The 18,337-nt window shown below is 44.7% G+C and overlaps 2 protein-coding genes across 2 annotated transcripts; both read left to right on the top strand.

Moving 5' to 3' along the window:
• Window positions 1–3,595: 3,595 nt before the first annotated feature.
• Window positions 3,596–5,158, top strand: LOC112903125 (bisdemethoxycurcumin synthase-like). Its single transcript, XM_025972339.1, has 2 exons — window positions 3,596–3,805; window positions 3,923–5,158. The coding sequence occupies exons 1-2, from the start codon at window positions 3,640–3,642 to the stop codon at window positions 4,933–4,935; spliced, it is 1,179 nt and encodes a 392-aa protein (XP_025828124.1). The 5' UTR covers window positions 3,596–3,639; the 3' UTR covers window positions 4,936–5,158.
• Window positions 5,159–8,657: 3,499 nt separating this feature from the next.
• Window positions 8,658–10,544, top strand: LOC112903116 (bisdemethoxycurcumin synthase-like). Its single transcript, XM_025972332.1, has 2 exons — window positions 8,658–8,919; window positions 8,996–10,544. Exons 1-2 carry the CDS (start codon window positions 8,721–8,723, stop codon window positions 10,036–10,038), a joined length of 1,242 nt encoding a protein of 413 aa, XP_025828117.1. The 5' UTR covers window positions 8,658–8,720; the 3' UTR covers window positions 10,039–10,544.
• Window positions 10,545–18,337: the final 7,793 nt, after the last annotated feature.

Genomic DNA, 18,337 nt, shown 5'->3' with positions numbered 1-18,337 from the left:
ATACATACTAATATGACAAAAAATTACAAAAAACACTTGAATATAGGTCATCATAAATCGAACAAGAAATGGAAAAAGTACCATTGAAAGGATATTGTGCAAATCAATTGACCAGTGAATACTCAGATCATTCGCATGATCAATTTTACAATTAATAAATAGTTGAGCACCATCGATAGTGTAAATCTAACGAATGGAGAAAACCACTGAAATGAAAGGACATTGAAATTAATTAATAAGTCGGTAGACTAGCTGCTTGTATGTTTAATTTTCATAAGTAGGTTCTTGATGGTCAGCACTCAACTTTATTTAGCAAATAAACCGCGTAGATGATCACTGAAAATATAAGTAAAATAATTTAATTGAAACAGATTTTATAGATGCATGCATACATAGCACGTACATGTGTCTGGGTTTCGGAGGCATGCTCTCCCATCACTTGGAGATGCAAGTCAGGTTGGCGATGCCGCAATATGTACAACAGAGAAAGAGATTAGTTATGTATATGTTTGGAGTAGAGCTGTGACCTGGGAGAGAGGAGGAGTCAATAGTATTAAAGGCAACTAATCTTAGAAGAAAACAATCCGGGTAGGTGTCAACCCTGATTTTAAAATTTTTGGGTGCATATGGTATACATGTTTAAAATAAAGAAAGTAATGTGGGCAGGTATCAATCCTTGATTTCACAAATCACTAACCCAATCCTTGATTTCGGTCCACTAATTTTGGAGACATTTGATGTATATGGCATACTTCTGCAATACAAGGAAAATAATCCAGACATGTATCAATCCTTAATTGCATAAATCACTAATCCAACCCTTGATTTCAGCATACTGATTTTGGAAATCTTTGGTGCATATGAAATACATCTATAAAACAAGGAAAATAATTTGGACTGGTATCAATCAATGTTGATTGCAAATGTGATTGATAATTCGTAATGAAAAGTGTACCATGAGTTCATGATTAATAAAGAAGTAAAATAAATGGAAAGTAGAAGATTGTAGGCGCGGTTGGAGCCACCGTAGGACAAAATAGAAGGACTATCCAATATGATCACTGATTGTTATTATTTCCCTATTGACGCGATGTACATGAAAACGAACAATTCAGAGTTATACGGAAAGATATCAGTACACGGTTGATTTCCTTAGAAAATAAAATCGATGATTGATTGGTGATAGAGGATGCTTGATTGGCGTCAACACAAGGAAAGTTGAAATTTTGATTGGCGGGCGCTTAAGGAAAGGAGAAGGCGGGTATACTGGGTAGGCTAGTGAACAAAGTTTTAAGTTTTTTGCAGAAATATTTTAGATTCATAAAAATTATAGGTCTCCATCCCTTTTATCAAACCTCTCGACCTAGCGAGTGGGATAGGGGTACGGTGGGTGTAATCTTAGTGGAAATTATTTTCAATTGTTTCAATTTTTATAGTATAAATATAGATTTTGGATTAAAATGAACCATAATTTGCCTCTAATTCCAACAATCCAAAAACTTGATAGGGCTTTTTTGGTTTTTGGTTTTGTTGTGCAATTGAAACCGAACAGTTTTGATGGAACAAATTACAAGAGATGGGTTTGCAGGCTTGAGCTTTGGCTCCTTAGGAAACTGGAACAGTAACTGACCTGGATGCTAAGGCTTCAATGAAGGGGAACATAACGTATCCTTGAAACACCGGTATAATCTTCATAGCATGGAATTTTATAGGACCTATTAACATACTTAGTTTTCTTTTGGATTTTCTAAAATAATAACATGGTTTGCAAAATATTTGGGTTTTTCTAAATGCATTTTGGAGATTTGTTGGATGAAGGAGAAGTCTTGGAATAAACTTCTGTGTGCAAAAGTCAGGTGCACATAGTATTTTTCTTGAGGAAAGAGCGTGGGCATGTGAGACGTGTGTACTGTTTTGTGTAATCTCATCATTAAAAGGATGTTGATTTGGATGAGGATGAAAGCTGGGATGATTGAGGTCCTATTATGACCAAGGATATGTTTGCAGCTGTTGAAACACCGGTAATCTTCATAGCATGGAATTTTATAGGTCCTATTCAGATACTTAGTTTTCTTTTGGATTTCTAAAATAATAACATGGTTTGCAAAATATTTGGGTTTTCTTAATCAATTTTGGAGATTTGTTGGATGAAAGAGAAGCCTTAGAATGAACTTTTGTGTGCACAAGTCGGGTGTACATAGTATTTTTCTAGAGGATAGAGCTTGGGGATGTGAGATGTATGTACTGTTTTGTGTAATCTCATCGTTAAAAGGATGTTGATTTGGATGAGGATGAAGGCTGGGATGATTGAGATCCTATTATGACCAAGGATATGTTTGTAGCTGATGAGCTTATTGGTGGAAGGAAAATATTTGTTAGTTTGATAAAAACATTTATTTGAAGCAAATTGTGATTCCTAGATCGATCTAGTCACATTTAATTTCAGTTTGTTGTGAAAGTTACTTAACATTAAGTCACCTCCAAGGGTATCTCGCCACCCCCAAGGGCGACTCAGGCGGAACCGCCGCTGCTGCAACACAGCTCGCCCCATCACTCCTTGCCCCGCGCCGCCGCTGGAGAGCTTTGCCAGAAGCCCATGTGGGCTCAAAGAAGGCGGCGACTGGGCAAGTTTCTTCCATTTCTAGTGATGCGACCCCTTGTTTGTAGCCTATCCCGCCTCGCCACTGCCGAAGCTACCGCTAGAAGCCCATGCCGCAGCAGCTCCGACAGCTGGGAGGGTAGCGGAGGGGCAATTTTGCCCAAATTTGGGGGGGGGGGGGGGGAAGGGTGGCTTTTCCCTTAGATCTAGGGTGGCGCCCGCTACTACCGCGCGACATCCTGGTAGCGGCATCACCATCGCTTCTTGCTATGGAGGTGGTGCTACCGTGCAGGTGTACCAAGTGAAAGCCATTCGTGTCCTTGTATCAGCGTTAACAACAACAACGCAACAGATAAGGAGAGAGAGGAGAAGGGCGGTGGCCGGTTGGAGGGGGAGGGATGGGGATAAACTTAGGGTTTAGTGGAGAGGATGGAGAGTATTTACATGAGAAGTTTATGGGCCTAATGGATGAATTAGGCTATAGTTTATTAGTCGAGCCGTGTCCAGGCCGGCACTGCGTGCCGAGATTCCTGCCCAGATATGGCACGATGATCGAGCCAGACCAGCACAGGCACTATGACTATCAGCCCGTGGTTGTTTAGGGCTGGGTTTTTTTTACTGTCGAGCATAATGCAGACCATCCGCCCCGGTCCATCTAGCCATCTACATCTACACTATACAGTGCTGTAACCACTAACCAGACACCAGTTGCCGACGTCCATGATTTTCATGCCAACACATTTTCCACAACATAAGAATTTAATGTCCTAACCTCGCAACTATGTAAACTAAAACTTGCTAAATTAACATATAACTTACTTTCTAAGCCTGATTAAAGATGCCAAAATTTAGCAGCTCGTACGAGTGTAACGAGTCATAATTGTTGTTGGCAGTTCGCCGCTCAACTACCAACACAGGGTGGAAATTACTGAATTTCTAGTACAATTATATATCTCCAAGGACTCGTCGATCTTATGCACCCTCTCGTATCAACATCGCTCGACCGATCGAGCCCAGTTACTTCTCACCGGCCGGCGACCATGGGCGCCGCAGCCTTCCTCGAGCCGAACCAGCGCGCCGCCGTGCTGGCCATAGGCACGGCGAACCCGGCGAACTGCGTTCTCCAAGACGAGTTCCCCGAATGGTACTTCCGGGTCACCAGGAGCGAGCACCACCCCACGCTCAAGGCCAAGATGAAGAGAATATGTAACAATAATTAATCGAAACTTTTATATATATATATATATATATTCAGCCATTTGATTTGACCACATCACAATTTTTTTTCTAGATCAGCAATCCCTTATATCTTCGCTTGTCCAGGTGAGAAATCAGGCATCAGGAAGCGCCATTTCCACCACACGGAGGAGATGATCGGCAGCCATCCCGAGCTCCTGGACCGTGCCCTGCCATCCCTCAGCGCACGGCTGCGCATCACCGCGGACGCCCTGCCCGAGCTAGCCGCCGCCGCGGCGGAGAAGGCGATCGCGGAGTGGGGCCGTCCGGCCACCGATATCACGCACCTCATCTTGAGCACCAACTCCAGTGGCGGCGTGCCGGGCCCGGACGTCCGCCTGGCGGCGCTCCTCGGCCTCCGCCCCACCGTGCAGCGCACCACGCTCTACCTCCACGGCTGCTCCGCCGGCGCCGCCGTGTTCCCCATCGCCAAGGACCTCGCCGAGAACGACGACCGGGCGCGGGTGCTGGTGGTCTGCGCCGAAACCATCGTCATCGGCTTCGGCGCCCCCGACGAGGCTAACCCCAACGGCCTGGTCGCCAACTCCCTGTTCGGCGACGGCGCCGGCGCTGCGATCATCGGCGCCGGCCCAGTGGCCGCCGTCGAGCGCCCCATCTTCCACATGGTGTCCTCCTCGCAGTCGACGTTGCCGAGGACGGAGCCTGCCGTCTTGGTCCGTCTCGGCGAGAGCGGCCTTGGCTACAACCTGTCCGCTGAGCTTCCAGCTCTGGTCCGCAGCAGCATCGAGAAGTGCCTGGTGGACGCGTTGGCGCCGCTGGGTCTCGCCGCCGGCGCGGGCGGCTGGAACAGCCTCTTCTGGGCGATGCACCCCGGCGGCCGTGCGATCTTGGACAGCTACGAGGCCGCTCTTGGGTTGGAGCCGGGGAAGCTGGCGGCCAGCCGGCATGTGCTGGGTGAGTACGGCAACATGCTCGGCGCGACGATCATCTTTGTTCTCGACGAGGTGCGGCGCCGCCGCCAAGGTGGTGACGCTGGCGGCGACGTTGCCTGCGAATGGGGCGTCATGCTCGCGCTCGGACCTGGACTCACTGTCGAGACGATGGTGCTGCATGCTGCTGGCAGCCGGGACGAGAAATAGCTCGCCATCTCAGCTAAATGAACATTCTTGTGTAACCCGGGGAAATGTTACTGCCAAAGGGCATCACCCTGCGCACCCAGACCTCAAAACTGTTAGAGCCTTACATGTATGTGGATGATAATATTGGTATGGTGTATGTGTGAGTTATGGATGGAAGTCTAGAGTTGCTAAAATCACAAGAAGTATGCTTCCTTTCTTAGTTTATATTTTCCCATCGATAACAGTGTTCAACCTGAAAAAAAAGTGACCGCATGGTGCCGGTCACCGAAGATCTGTAACTGGTGACACATAAAAGGTGAAGGGCACTTGCGAGCCCAGAGGGCAAGCCGGGTGTGCCGGTGCCCAACCACTGAATCCGCCTAAAGACCCTCTACCCCTATCCCTCGGGGCGCTGCTACAGGTAACTCGCGCGACTGTGTGTAAAATTATCGCGGAAGCCTGCCGCTCCAACTTTTTCGGTTTTTGGGCCCGCGGGTTGAAGGTGGCCCATATTTCTCCGCTGTAGGACCGTACCAGAGAGATGGCAGGGCACTCGTATCGAGAGAAAAAAAAAAGGTTGGCACCAAAAAAGTTTATATCTTCTAAACTGAAGATTCAAGTCAAAAATCCCATTACAGCGGTGGATTTTTAATTAAAATTTTAATTAAAATCAAACTAAAACACATTTGAACAATTTCCATGCTAGAACATCTTTTTTAAAAAAGGAACAGTTTTATCATAAATTTGGAACAATTGTTCTTGATTTACAATAAAATTGTTCCAACTATTTAAAAGAAATGTTCTGAATTCTTTTTATCCAAACATAGTCGAGTATAGTCTGGTTTTGAAGATCTCATTGCAAGAAATACAACGGTGCAATCCAAATTTAATTTGAATACTTAATTTGAAAACTACAGATTATTTTCTGTTCAACCTTTGTTTTGCAAGGAAGTCGATGCACATGTCAGCTTTTCTCCATGAACAGTGCAGCTACAGTGCTGTCCGTGGACCATTCAACTAATCATGGGCCAGGAGTTAATTAAAAAGCTACTCCTTCCTTCCCGAATACAAGTTATTCTAGAAATTTTAGGACAGATTATCTAGAAGGCAAAATGACCATATTTACCACTAGTTATTACCCATAATTGACAATAATCGATTCTTACATGCACACACACTTTCTAAATATGGTAAAATAACTTGGTTTTTGGACAAATTTTAGGATAAATTTTAAATTCTAGAATAACTTATTTTTGGGACGGAGGGTATAGAAACGGGAGAGCGGAGAGGTGCTATGCCTTTCTGCGACCCTTTGGACCCTAGTCGCGCGGGACTCCTAGTATTGGCCATCCCTCCTACATGTGATTTTCCAACACTAGTAGCCGACCCGACTGGAAACAAGAAGACGTGTTGTGATATCACCGCAAAAGTGGAAGTGATTCCATTCGGATCGATGGAGACCAGGAACAAGAGAGAGCAACGTCCACACCGGAGAAATTGACTTTGGTAACCGAGTTGAGATGAAGCCTTATTCTTATTCATCTTGGTCTTCTTATAATTCGTGGATATCTTCTCTCCTAGATGTTTCTATCCAAATTCTATGAAGTGTAAAGGGTTTCGGCAACTAAAGTACCATCATCTACAAATAATGACCATTTTGACCAAAGAAATCGGCCTATACAGAAAAGAAAGCAAAGATTCTCAAACAAGTCTATCATGTCAAAAAATATGGTAGAATGAGGAAAATTTAGATTGGACGCTAGATGAGAAAAACCCGACAACTGAAGAAATATTGGTGGTTAGTTATGTTGATCAAGTTGTCCCCAATGGTGCGCATGTTTCCAACAATATAGCTAAACATCAATCGAGTTCAGCTTAGGGGGCAAGATGACATCAAAGTCATTGGTTCTGAGAAAAGTGACCCAATCACTGTTGGAACCGGTCTGACCTATTTTGCTAGAAATATTGTTAAACTGTTAATTTGATATCAAAGAGCGAAAGATACTAAGTAAGAAATTGAGCTTTCAAGACCTTCTACATAAATATCAGAAGATAGCTGAACAAAAGCTAAACAATCGGCTGGAAGAAGGCAACCAAAGAAAAATTGTTCACTACCAAGAGCAAAGAAACATCAATATCCATCTCATTGGTCAACATCATTTTTTCCCTTCATGCATTTCCCACCATGGAGTGCATATTTAGATATATTTGATCCTAACCCATGGTTCTTGTATAATCCATGGTTGCCATATTGTAACTATCAATATCCTACTTATGCTTCAACAAGGAGCCAAGATTCATATGATCATCAACCATGGCTTCATCAAGCTTTCTATTAATGGAAATTATTTACTAATCATTTTTTTTGAAATTTAAATTTATATATATTCATGAACATCCAAATCATTGAGCTTCTCAAAACTTGCAAAATTTTTCATATGTGTCATCAAGAAACTAGTTTTTGTTATTTGGTTTTAATTTACAAACACCAACACCAGGTTTATTGTAGGATATTCCCCGTCCGTGTTGTTCCTTTTCATTTGAACTAGCGAAGTAATGGGTGATGACTTAATGAGGTAGTGTAAGCACATGTTTTTCTATAACTCCACATTTCTTCAACATGCACTCACATGGGATCTAAGCATCTTATCCTTATTGAAAGAAGTCAACAAGCAAAGAATACAACTAGTTGTGGCTGCCCTATTTTAGGCGATACGCCAATGCTGTAATGAGATATACTTGCTGTTACTTTTTTATACATGCATGCACATTTCAAGGTGTTTATAATTTAAAATTTGGATATTACTTCAAAATAAATAATAGATGGAGTATATAAATTAAACATGGATTGCCAATACATAAAGGGTGTGTGGCTGTGTAACTCTTCTCAATCAACATGTGGGAGTTTACTAATTGGTTTGTCATGGATAAAGACCTTCTTTACTTTTTTCTCCATTTTTTTTGAAACATCAATCAGTAGCTGTGACCATGTAAAAATGAGCAAAGACAAGGTATATTGTATGGCGTAGAAGACAGAACCATTTTCAATATTAAAAAAAATCTAAGTGGTTGGAGATCTAAGATGAATTGGACTTCTACTGGTTTCAAATGTTACTTCTACCTGCATCAGAACCACAAGTCACATTGCAAGTAGTAGTTACCTAGATCTATTCATTCACTTGTACCGAAAGCATTTGCCTTATCGTTTTTGTCGCACATGGCTTAGCAATCCTACAAGTTCTAGTACAGAAGGCAACAAATATCCAACAGATCATCGATCTCGAAAGCACTCAGCTAAGGTGGGGCAATTTAGAGGACCCTAACATCTCAGACATCCATTTCAACCTGTGCTCCTCGCCTTATAGTTGCAGCAGTTCACAAAACTTAGCAGTATTTTCCGGAACCTTCCGCAGCTTGCAGCAATTCTTTTCACATGATTACATATCCACAGCCGATTCATACATGTCTCGTGTCTTGTGGAGTTGAAATCAATGCTAGCTCGTATCCACCTTAAATTTGCTCAACTGTCCATATTTTTAGCGTGTCAATCTGGAAACTATGTAATTTGCCCGTACCCACATGTTTTTAGTACGTTCGAGTGGTTAGAACAATAATGGACTCATATGGTTTGCGTGTATCGAACTGTGTTTTGAAAAAGAATAACACAACACAAACACAAACTTGAGCACACTATTTAATCTCCAAGGAGGTTCTTCTTCATGCTCGTGTCAGGTCAGGTCAGGTCTCACGCCGGTGAACGTAGGAAGAAGAGCTCGCCTGCTCAGGGAAGCCGCCGGCAATCGACGATGGCTGCAACAGCGGGTGTTGACAGCGTCCTGCAGGAGTGCCAGCAGAGGCAGCGCCCCGACGGCACTGCGGCCGTGCTGGCCATCGGCACGGCCAACCCTGCGAACTGCCTGCACCAGGACGAATACCCCGACTGGTACTTCCGCGTCACCAAGAGCGACCACCTCACCACGCTCAAGAACAAAATGAAGAGAATATGTACTGATGATGATTACTAAATTCATCGATCAAAACTACTTTTCTGGATTTTTCCAATCGCTTCGTGTCCGTGCAGGTGAGAAATCCGGCGTCAGGAAGCGTTACTTCCACTGTACCGAGGAGATGCTCGCCGGCCACCCGGAGTTCCTGGACCCCGCTCTGCCGTCGCTCGACGCACGTCTGGCCATCACGGCGGACGCCGTTCCCGAGCTCGCCGCGGCGGCCGCGGCGAGGGCGATCGCGGAGTGGGGACGTCCGGCCGCCGACATCACGCACCTCGTGCTGAGCACCAGTTCCAGCGCCCAGTCGCCGGGCCCCGACCTCCGGCTGGCCGATCTCCTGGGTCTCCGCCCAACCGTGCGGCGCACGCTGCTCTTCTTCCACGCCTGCTTCGGCGGCTCCAGCGCGCTCCGGGTCGCCAAGGACATCGCCGAGAGCCACCGCGGCGCGCGCGTGCTGGTCGCCGTCTGCGAGGTCAACTCGCTGCTATCCTTCGGGCCCCCGCAGGAGGCCCGCCTGGACGGCCTCGTCGCCGCGGCTCTATTCGGCGACGGTGCTGGCGCCGTCATTGTAGGCGCCGCCGACGACGACCAGGCGGAACCCGTTGAGTGCCCCATCTTCTACATGATGTCCGCCTCGCAGGCAACGTTACCAGGGACGGAGGACGCCTTGTCTATGCAGCTCGGCGATGCTGGCTACGACATCGGCTTGTCCGCCAAGGCGCCAGCGCTCGTCCGTGACCACATCGAGGCGTGCTTGGCGAACATGGTGGCGCCGCTGGGCCTCACCAGCGGCGGCTGCGGCGGCTGGAACAGCCTCTTCTGGGCTGTACATCCCGGCGGCCGGGCAATCTTGGACAGCTGCGAGGCGGCGCTCGCCCTGGAGCCCGGGAAGCTGGCGGCCTCCCGGCACGTTCTGAGCGAGTACGGGAACGTGTATGGCGCGTCGATCGTCTTCGTTCTGGACGAGATACAGCGGCGCCGCCGCCGAAATGGTGACCAGACGGAACGCGACGACATGCTTGACTGCGAGTGGGGCGTCATGCTGGGGGTCGGCCCGGGGGTCACCGTCGAGACGATGGTGTTGCTGCATGCTGCCGGCAAGCAAGATGAATACTAGGCTCATCAGTCATCAGAGAGGTTGCAGGGGAAACATAAAAACGAATAAGGATATCAAAAAATCGTATGCACGGTTCGTCAAACAACTGTTGCAGCAAATATCTAAAACGAAAAAAAATAGGCATAGACGAAGGTTTAGTCTCTGCCATATGTGCATCCTGTCAGGCAACGGCAATGTCCATTATTCAGTTTCGTTAGTAAGGTTCCGTGCTTCACTGCTTCTGGGACCGGTAAGGGAAATCTTCAGGAGACTGAATGAGTGATCGACTTCAGCTATATATCAGCGTTCATTTTGCATCTGACGGTCGTCATTGAATAAAGGCGTTGCTTCGCGCCTAGTTCAGTTGCCGAACGTTTAAAAAAAAGTTCAGTTGCCGAACAGTTAACAGTGTCATTTACTTTAAAGCTGCTTGCTTAATGTATCTTACCCAGCCATTGCTATAGGCTTCGGGTCTATGCTGTAATATTCATTCCGACATGAACTCTTAAACCCTAGGTAGGAATAGAACTAGCTGTAGGTCCTCGCCCTTACCCTGGCAGCGGTGAATCGGGCTTCTATATCGTCCACGCTACCTTGATTCAGTACTATAGCTATCTGTTCCTCATATACTCATTCTTGTTCCTTTTTTGAGGAGAAAATAGCGCTTTTTATTACTCAGAACCAAAGATACACTCCTGAGCAATAATTTGCTCTACGCAAACTGGCGCCGTGAACCTCCAAACCGCGGAGTATGCCGTTCGCTTCGCCAACTGTGCAAGCTCATGTGCCGCACGATTTCGCTCTCTTCTCCCGAATGACGACACCGATACCTCCCTCTGCACGTTTGACTCAAAGGCTCCGTCAACATTGAGGGTCCCTTTGGTTCAGCTGTGAACCACAAATTCACGTTCCAAAAATCAGATTCCCAACCAAAGGGTTCCCTCGAACGAATCAATTCTCGTAAATCGACCAATTCCGGCTAGTGTAAAGTGAAATCGGGGCGCACCCCAGATTTCACCACTTCTCAGCGGTATTTACCGGCACTGCCATCCGTTATGCGATCGAATCGTTTTCTTTCTTTTCCCCTGTGACCTTCTCTTTCCTTATCCACAAGCTCCACCCGCCGCTGCAGGTCCTCCCGCAGCCCCCCCCCCGGACGCGCCCCCTGACGCGCCCCGCCGCGCCCCCCGCCGACCCCCGCTGCCCCCGCCCCCAACGCGCCGCCCAGCCGCGCCCCCCCAACGCGCCGCCCGCCCCCCGACGCGCCCCGCCGCCCCCAACGCGCCGCCCGCCGCTGCAGGTCCTCCCGCCGCCCCCGCCGCGCCGCCCGCCGCCCCCAACGCGGTTCTCCGTCCAAAATACTCAACAGTACGGTTCTTCAAATCTCATGGCTTTCTTATTTTTGCTGCTAGGAACTATTCCTTTTACCATCAGCGGGTTTTAGTGGACCATGGCTGGTTCTTTGCAACAAATTTCGAATCTATTGAGATTTGTGCTGCTTAGAGTGGTTTAGTGACCCTAGCTTCACATCCCCGACATGACATGATCAATTGCCATTTAGCTGTTTCCCCTTCCCAAATGAATACACCAAACACCTATAACCATATTTTGCTGATATTTGAATGTAACATCTGAATTTATTCTTTTCTAATAAATAATATACCCCAGTTACTAATTGCATGAATTTGAGATCTGCCATCAAACTAGATAGGGCATGCATCTGAGATTACAGCAGTGACAACACATCGGACACTGCTGAGAATTACAGTGGTTGAAATGGATACGATGTCTAGATTTAGTCATAGTTAATGACCTACTAAAAAACTATGGACATCATTTGGTTTTTTGAACAATAAGAACAACATACTTAAAGAACGTTTGAAAAGGGGATAACATGAACTATGTTAAAGCGTACATATATATGAACTGGTGCATCTACTTGAAGAATTTGAGTACAATTGCCTCTGTGATGTACATTAAAATCACATGATCTATCTGCTACTGTTTAGCTTACATTAGTGCCAACGCGTATATCAGTAGATCTTTTATTCCTTCACTATTACTGCTAACAAGTCGGTAATCTTTGTCTTACCATGATATTGCTCCCTAGATTATTCGTTAGTGCTTATTGTTTTGGCAGTGTGATTGTTATGTGTTTGACTTATCTATGCACGTAGTAAATAACATATATAATGTTTGCATATTAGAATGGGTGACAAAGCAGAATGGTCTGCAGTAAAAGTGAAGCTTTTTTGTGAACTATGTGCATCCGAGGTGCTTGCTGGACATAGGCCATTAGGTTATCTTAATAAGGTTGGTTGGAAGAATGTTGAAGCTAAGTTCGCAGAAGAAACGGGATAGAAACTTGAACATTTGCAAATGAAGAATAAATGGGACAATCTCAAGAGAAGTTACACTATTTTTATGGAGTTAAAAAATAGTGCTACCGGACTTGGATGGAATGAGATACGACAAAAAGTGGATTGTGATGATAAATGGTGGGAAGAACATCTTGCGGTAAGTGTTACATCATGTTCTACTAGTATTTCTTGTTGGGCAGTACCTTATTTCTTGTGCATTTGATTGTAGAGATGTGATGATCCAACTAATAAAAGGAAATGCAAGCATCAGCAGTTCAGAAAATGTGGCCCGGCCAACTTGGAGTCACTGCACATCATGTTTGGGAGGTGCCCATGTTACCAGGGCATCGGCCTCCATCCCGAAGGATTTTTATGGTAATTCAACTGATGATGATGTGCAAGAGTTGGAGAAAAGTCCCTTGAATGCAAATATGGCCATGTTGCAAAACCAAAACAATAAGAAGCGCAAGACATCTTCCTCTACTGGTATGGAAGACAAGGAAGAGAAGAGCAGCCCATTTCTTCAGTTGTACAAGAAAACTAGTAGTGGACAAGATTAGCAGCAAGATAGAAGAAGTAGTGGACAAGATTAGCAGCAGTCTTGAAGCTTCATCGGCTCCTAGGACTAGCCAGATGCCTACCATTGCAGAGGCTATGAAATTGTTGAAAGATTGTGGGGTGCAGGAGGGAACTACTCTTATGCACATATCCACTTTGCTCATCATAAAACCTGAAATTAGAGAGCTTCTTGCAACATTTGAAACACTTGAAGGGAGACTTGATTGGTTGAAGAGGGAGCATGAGATGAAGCAGCTGAAATGAACTGTTTGTACCAATATTTGCTTTTTCACTATTATTCGTGTATGTTTGGAACAATATTTGTTTGTTTTTAACCTTTATTAATGTATGTTTGGAATAATATTTGCTCCATTTTGAACCATTAGTCATGTATGTTTGGAACAATATTTGATTTTTTCACTATTATGCACGTATGTTTGTAATATTTTTTATTTTTTCACTATAATTCATGTATGTTTGTAATAATATTTGCTTGTTTTTGAATCATTATTGTAAACTGCCATGAACTGTTTGGTTTTGTGTGTAGATGGATACAGAACTTGAAGAGTTGATAAAGAAAGGTTATAAGGGACTGTAACTTCTAGCTGAGTTGTCGAAACAAGCTGCCTCCATTGGTTATCTAGCTGAGCAATACTCAACAAGGTACTTGAACAAAAGTGAGTACAGAATCCTCAACAAACTGGAATGGAATGGATTGCAGAGTGTTTAGCTTATCCTAATCAGTTCTATAATATGTTTAGAATGACAGTTGAGGTATTTTGGTCACTTCATGATTTGCTTGTTTCTAACTATGAATTGAAGTCGACAAGTGATGTTTCATCTATCGAATCACTAGCTATATTTTTATGGATTGTTGGAGGTCCTCAATCATTCTCTCAAGCTGAAAATCGGTTTGTAAAGTCTTTATGGACAGTTCATATGAAGTTCAAAGAAGTCTTATCATGTCTGTCAAAATTGGCTAAAGAATATATCAAACCGAGAGATCCTACTTTCAGTAGTGACCACCCAAAAGTGAGAGAAGATCGTTTTTGGCCTCACTTTTCAAAGATGCTATTGGTGCTATAGATGGCTCACATATTGAAGTTACGGTGCCTAATGATGAAGTTGTTAATCATACATGCCGACATGGGTACACGTCTCAAAATGTTATGGCAGTTTGTGACTTTGATATGAGGTTCACCTTTGTGGTGGCTGGTTGGCCAGGCTCTGCGCATGATACTAGGATCTTGAATCATGCATTGACAAAATTTGCTGACCGGTTTCCAAAACCACATGCAGGTATTGATGCTAACTTTGTATGTACATTAATTTTTTTTGCACTACAAATATATAAATATATAGTAATTTGTGTTTTGAATAATTTATAGGGAAGTACTACCTAGTGGACTCCGGTTATCCGAACCGTACTGGCTACCTTGCTCCTTACAAAGGAAGTACATATCATCTTCCGGAGTTCCGTCTTCGTAGACATCGTACACCACAAGGAAAATATGAGATGTTCAATTATTTACATTCATCACTTCGTAATGTCATTGAACGTGCATTTGGGATCCTCAAACAAAAGTGGCGCATACTGAAAAAAATACCAAGTTTCCCCGTTACAAGACAAACTGAAATCATTATAGTTTGCATGGCATTGCATAATTTCATTCGTGATAGTGCATTAAGGGATGATGACTTCAAGAGATGTGATGAAAATGAGAACTACATGCCTCAAGATGACAGTGACAGCGATGGTCAACAAGGAGTTGAACTACAAGGTGATGACGCCTTGAGGAGGAGAACGAGGTTTCCATGAACACCATTCGCGATAACATAGCAAATGCTTTGATTAGCTAGTCCATGTTGTAATTATTATATGAACTAAATGATTATTAAGCTGTATTTTGTATTAATATTTATTAATATATATGCAGAATATTTTGAAAATAATTATCTGCGTGTCAAAATCCAACCAACGGCAGCTATAGACACTACTTAAACACTTCAAGGGCAAAACAGATATTTCTATTAGGAATCCACAGTTCGCAGCTGTTTCAGCCAAATAGATTTCAGCTTTCCCACAGCTGGCACCTCACAACTGATTCCCACAACTGAACAAAGGGACCATGATTTTGCTCCAGCCCTCGTCTGGCCTTTCCCACCGAACCTCTTCCGTGACCTTCTGTGTCGTACGGTCGGTGGTCTTGCCGGGTCGAGCATAGCTCCATCCAATACTTGGTCAGGAACCCTTCTTACTTTGCGAAGGAGAGCTTTTCTGCCTCGTGCGTAATGTTATTAAGCACCTGCCAGGTTCTCCAAAGTAACAACAGTATCCTCGCCCCTGTATCAACAGCCTGATTAACTATATTGACGATCAGATTATCCGGTGTCATAGATCGACAAAAAAAAGGGCTCAGCCGGCAGCGCCCAAACCTCCCTCATTGCTTCCGATCCCTTAAAGTCCTGGCGTGGTTACACCTGACCAAGGCATGCATGCTCGATTCCTCCTCGACACCGCATATTTTGCATATGTTGGTCACCTCTATTCCTCTCTTCTTTTTATTGTCCTGCGTAGCTAACCCTTTGTTGGCTACCTTCCAACCAAAGATGAGCACTTTGTGAGGCAGGGGAACTTTCCAGAAAGATTTCCACACCGGACTCCCTTTCTGGTTGTTCGATGCCATTTGCCGAGTTCCAGCTTCTTCACTCTGAAGGTCTCTTGCTAGCTTGTACGCACTTTTTACTGAGTAAGAGCCTGACTTCTCATGCATCCACGCAATGAAATCTTCAGTTTTTGTCAGCGGTAGCTTCAGCTGGAGTATCTGTTCTGCATCATGCGCCATGAAGAACTTGTGCACAAGATCTGTCCGCCATGTCATTCTCTCCTGGTCAATTAGTTGTGAAACCCATTTGAGACGGCAGGCCTGCCTTCTCCTTCCTGGGCCTCTCGACCAGTCTCGCAGCAGCCACGGGTCCCTCCAAATACGAACCTGCCCCCCCGATCCAATCCTCCAGCATATTCCCTTCTTTACCAGCTCCAGTCCATGTACTAACGCTCGTCAAGTGGGTGACTGGTTAGTTGGCAAGGCCGTGTCCAGCAAATTGCCATTCGGGTAGTACTTGGCTCGTAAGACTCTTGCCCATAAGCTCTGAGGACGTTCAATCAATCTCCATGCCTGGCGGCCGAGCAGTGCCTGATTGAACAGCCTAATATCTCGAAATCCCAGTCCACCTTCTCCTCTTGATCTGGTGAATGTGTTCCATGGAATCCAATGCGTTTTCCTTTTTCCGGCAAGCTCGCCCCACCAGAATTGCCTAATACGGCGCTCCAGGGCCTCATGCGGCGACGCCGGCAATAGAAAGACGCTCACCACGTACACCGGGATAGCTTGTGGCAACCGACTTAGTTAAAACTTCTTTTCCGGCTGCTGACAAACATTTTTCATCCCATGCACTGCAACGTTTTGTTGTCGATCCATTCTTTTTGCCTAATATTGTTTTGCAACCCCATATCTTTAAATTCTTATCGTGTTCAAAACTTTTAATTTATATATGTTTTTAAAATATAATTTTAGGGATGGGTTATGTTACCCATCACTAGGAATCAATTTCCAGGGTGAATAGTGGCATGGCGCGTTCTTAAAAATTAATTTTCAAAATTTAGACAAAACAGAAAAACAAGGAAAAAAACATAGAGAAACAAGAAAATTTTTATCTACAACCCAAGCAACCACCTTGTCAATAGATCCGCCTATGCGCAAACCCTCCAACATCAAGCCTTGCATGGATCCTCCTCTCCTATGCCAGTCACTTGTGGCTAGGTAAGGCATGCTATTCTCTTTCATATTAACTATAACAAGTAGGGTCAGCTCGCAATTCAGAGTACCACTATAATTGATTTCTAGAGAGAGGTATGTATTGCAGCCCACCCATATAAATCCCTAGTTTCCATGAGCGGTTTGAAACATGAACACGCCTGGAAATGTTGGTTTGAAACATGAACATGCTTGGAAATGTTGATTTCCAAGAGCAGGTCGTGTTGGACCCACCCTAAAAATGAAGGGGATTTCTAGGGCTGGGTCAAGACACAAACTTCACTCAAAAGTAGGTATCTAGGACCAAACGACTAGATACAATGCACGGTCGTGTTAGCTAGAGTGAACAACCTTTTCACTCGCTTTTGAAAAAATGAGATGCTCCTACGAATCATTTTTGTAGTAGTGCAAATTATTGGGTTTGGTAGGGGTGCATATTGGTGACCCTTAGGTGCATCTCCAACCCTCTTTAGTTCAAAATTTTGTGCTACTTCTCCAAAATGGGATCTCAATTTGAAATATTAGCACAAATATTTGAACCAAAGAGCGTTGGAGGTGCATCAAAGAGTCACCAATTTATACCCCTAGAGTTTGGCATCCTAAAGATGAAGTTTAGTTTCTTGGGATTTTTCGTTGAAGGCCGAGTTGTATTCTCTCTTAAGTGCCGCTAGTTCGGAGAGAACTTTTGTTGACAACCAAAATTGGTAAAATTCAGGTTTGCTTGATGATCTGGGCAACCCAGCCTAACCGGTCATGTAACTTTCAAATTTGACTACACCATTACGTTTCTCTTGTTGAGATGATCAAAATTCATATATAGAACGTCCGATTTGGAATTTGGATGAGAGAGTTATGACTTTGGGAAAACTTGACCTAGATCGTACCGGTCAGACCGGTCCGCTGGACCAGTCAGAATTGTCCAAGCTGTATAGTCCGAGTTATGAGTTATATTTTGATACGGAACTTGTATGAGTTTCGATTTTTAATAGGGTAAGACCTCCCCTCTCTTGAAGCGTCCCCCCCATCAGGGAAGACTTAAAAGTGTTGCTTTATCAGTCCCAGGAGGCTGATAACACTTTTATTACATCAGATGGTACATCACCGTACAACTCTACGCGGTAATGGGCAGTGAAGCGCCACTATCGCGAGGATTACAACCAGAACCCACACAACTACACTAGCTACGAACAAAGGATCATCAGAGTCTTGCGCCATGCGGAATCCAACGGTGGCCTCAACCACAGGCAAGACTGGGTGCAGGACGAAACCCTACTCGTTGTCTTCGGGGACGTAGTCTGGGTCTTCCACTGTAAAAATAGGAATGGGGTGAGTACAAACGTACTCAGCAAGTCCAATCACACCCACGGAGGGGGGTATAACAGAAATTAATGCAAAGGACAATCCAAGGGTACGGTTAGGGTTTATTTGCGGAAAACTCGGTTATATGCAAGGGTTCATTTTGAAAACATTTTCAAAACAAGTTTTCCAATACCAAGGAGCACACGATGTTATTCCACACAGGATCCAAGTTTTAAACTGCTACCGGACTCCCCGTCCGCCGTAGCACACGGCACAACTGCCGGA

Source organism: Panicum hallii, chromosome 8 (genome assembly GCF_002211085.1).
Source record: "Panicum hallii strain FIL2 chromosome 8, PHallii_v3.1, whole genome shotgun sequence".
Taxonomy (NCBI): Eukaryota; Viridiplantae; Streptophyta; class Magnoliopsida; order Poales; family Poaceae; genus Panicum; species Panicum hallii.
The sequence above is the reverse complement of the archived record's forward strand: the minus strand, read 5'-3'. Positions and strand labels throughout refer to the sequence as shown.

Excerpts from the sequence above, each read along its gene's own strand:
- LOC112903116 (XM_025972332.1), top strand. The coding sequence starts at position 8,721 with ATGGCTGCAACAGCGGGTGTTGACAGCGTCCTGCAGGAGTGCCAGCAG. Across the intron at positions 8,920-8,995 it reads GAACAAAATGAAGAGAATAT|GTGAGAAATCCGGCGTCAGG; the intron begins GTACTGATGATG and ends GTGTCCGTGCAG.
- LOC112903125 (XM_025972339.1), top strand. The coding sequence starts at position 3,640 with ATGGGCGCCGCAGCCTTCCTCGAGCCGAACCAGCGCGCCGCCGTGCTG. Across the intron at positions 3,806-3,922 it reads GGCCAAGATGAAGAGAATAT|GTGAGAAATCAGGCATCAGG; the intron begins GTAACAATAATT and ends TCGCTTGTCCAG.